The sequence below is a fragment of the Hipposideros armiger genome, unplaced genomic scaffold, assembly GCF_001890085.2.
Source record: "Hipposideros armiger isolate ML-2016 unplaced genomic scaffold, ASM189008v1 scaffold_88, whole genome shotgun sequence".
In the NCBI taxonomy this organism is placed as follows: domain Eukaryota; kingdom Metazoa; phylum Chordata; class Mammalia; order Chiroptera; family Hipposideridae; genus Hipposideros; species Hipposideros armiger.
The window spans coordinates 3,494,531-3,496,535 of NW_017731438.1; the positions used below are offsets into that span (position 1 = coordinate 3,494,531).

At 42.7% G+C, this 2,005-nt stretch overlaps 1 protein-coding gene across 1 annotated transcript in view; it reads left to right on the forward strand.

Moving 5' to 3' along the window:
• The window catches only part of IL2RA (interleukin 2 receptor subunit alpha), a 50,529-nt gene that overhangs the window by 37,805 nt on the left and 10,719 nt on the right, over positions 1–2,005 (forward strand). Inside the window, exon 3 of the mRNA XM_019644525.1 lies at positions 467–577. Coding sequence (XP_019500070.1) covers positions 467–577 — 111 coding nt within the window. The remainder of the gene's footprint in view (positions 1–466; positions 578–2,005) is intronic.

The window sequence follows — 2,005 nt, forward strand, 5'->3', positions numbered from 1 at the left end:
AGGGAAATAAAGGGGTCAGTGGGCTGTTGAGTCTAATCACTCCTCATTACCGTCACACACACACACACACACACACACACACACACACACACACACACACATGCACACTGTTGGCAGGGCTGCTGGCCAGAATGGAGTCCCTTTTGAGAAGACCCACAAGCACACAAAATTCTACCAGAAAATCATTCAGTCCTTTGGGAAACATGCTATAGGCCATGTTCATTACACACATGAATACTGACACAGGTCAGTGCTCTCCAAGATTGGATGTGAGCAGGTCCTATTGAGAGCACCCCACGGGTAAGGCTTGTGTGTGGCTCATCTCTGTGACCCCAGCACCTTAGTATTTTTTGGCACATTGCAAACACTAGAAAGACGCTCTTTCTGAGTAAATGAATACATGAAGACTGTTTTCTATTTTAAGCATTTGTGAAGTTATTGGCTTCATTCCATCCATATTCTCTAGCCCGTAGGGACAGAGAAAAACAAGTAACTCCTAAACCTGGGGAACAGAAGGAAAGAAAGACCACAGACATGCAAAGCCAAATGCAGCCCACGGACCAAGCTAACTTTCTAGGTAAGAGGTGAATCTGAACAACTGTTATCTGGCTGACTCCTAGGAGCCAGCCCTTTCCTTGCAGATGTATGATGTGTTCCCCAGAGGAAGAATGTCTGTCTCACTACCCTCTCTTCTAAGGATATCATGCGGACAAGAATGTTGCACAGCAATTGCAGTCTGTTAGCTCAGCATTTCAAGTCAGTTTCACAGCAGCAAACCTGAGCTCTGGGTTTCCTCCTGGTTTGGGAACTGGCTGACTAGAATTCAACTCAATTCAACTCAGCTCAGTTCAACTCAGCTCCATTCAATTCAAAAGGCATTTGTTGGGGCCAAAGGTGCCAGGTATTGCCAACAGAAGATACAAACATGAGTGGAAAACAGTTCCTGCTCTCAATGAAATACTCTGTGTTTTTCCCCTAAGTACAAGATAATGAACGGCCAGCAAAGCAATTTACTTCAAGATGTTTCTTACGTCGGGGTCGTAAAATGTGCTGGGCCATCCTGGTGAGTCTTGAAGCTGCAGACAAATACCTTTGAGCTAATGGGCTGTGCATGAGCGAGCCACTTGCTGTCGCAGCTTTCCACAGCGAATCATGCTGAAGTCAAGTCACAATGTCAGGAGGAAATAGAGCTCATTAGGAAAGCCTCAACTTTTGGGGGAGCAGCTGACCTTAAAAAACCCTATGGTCCCATGCCGATTTTATAACCTTACAAAGAATTGTATTCTACTGCATATAATCTCACTTGAACCTCACAACCCAATGAGTTAGGGAGCAGGAGTGTTACTTTAGTAGACTGAAGAAATTGTGACATGGAGCAGGTAAAAGAGTTGGCTCAACTCTGATTTAGGAATGAGACCTCAGGCCTCCTGAAGTAGATCAGGGATCTTTCTGCAGGTTACTTATTTTAAACCAGTTTGAATTTATTTGCAGCTTCCATTATTTTAAATAAATAAACAAATAAATAAATAAATAAATAAATAAATAAATAAATAAAAGACGAATCCAGGGGCATTGTGGCATCATGTTTTTATCCATTTATACCTCCAGCTTTGTACCAGCATGGTGTTTCAAAACACATTTCATTGTTTGTTTTTCTCTCCTTCTCCCATATTACCCTCCACAATTACTGAATGGTTTCTCAGAAGGTCAACGTTTGTTGTCCTTGCTAAAGAGGGGACCAAGTGGTTCTGGCTAGAGGATATTTCACAGATTGTCTTGATTAGAATGTTTTCATTTGAAAGAAGCAAACCCAATTCAAACAGGTTCAGAAAGTTATGGATTGCATTGGCTGTAAAAGAAATTTTTTGAGACTAAAACGTAAGTTCAGTAATGACTTGCAAGGTGCTACCCTAGAGCAGTGTGCTCACTCAGGACAGGACCACTGGGCTTCCTGCTGGGGCAGCAGGGTTGTATAGAGCATTTGTAGAGGTTATACTCGGTATTC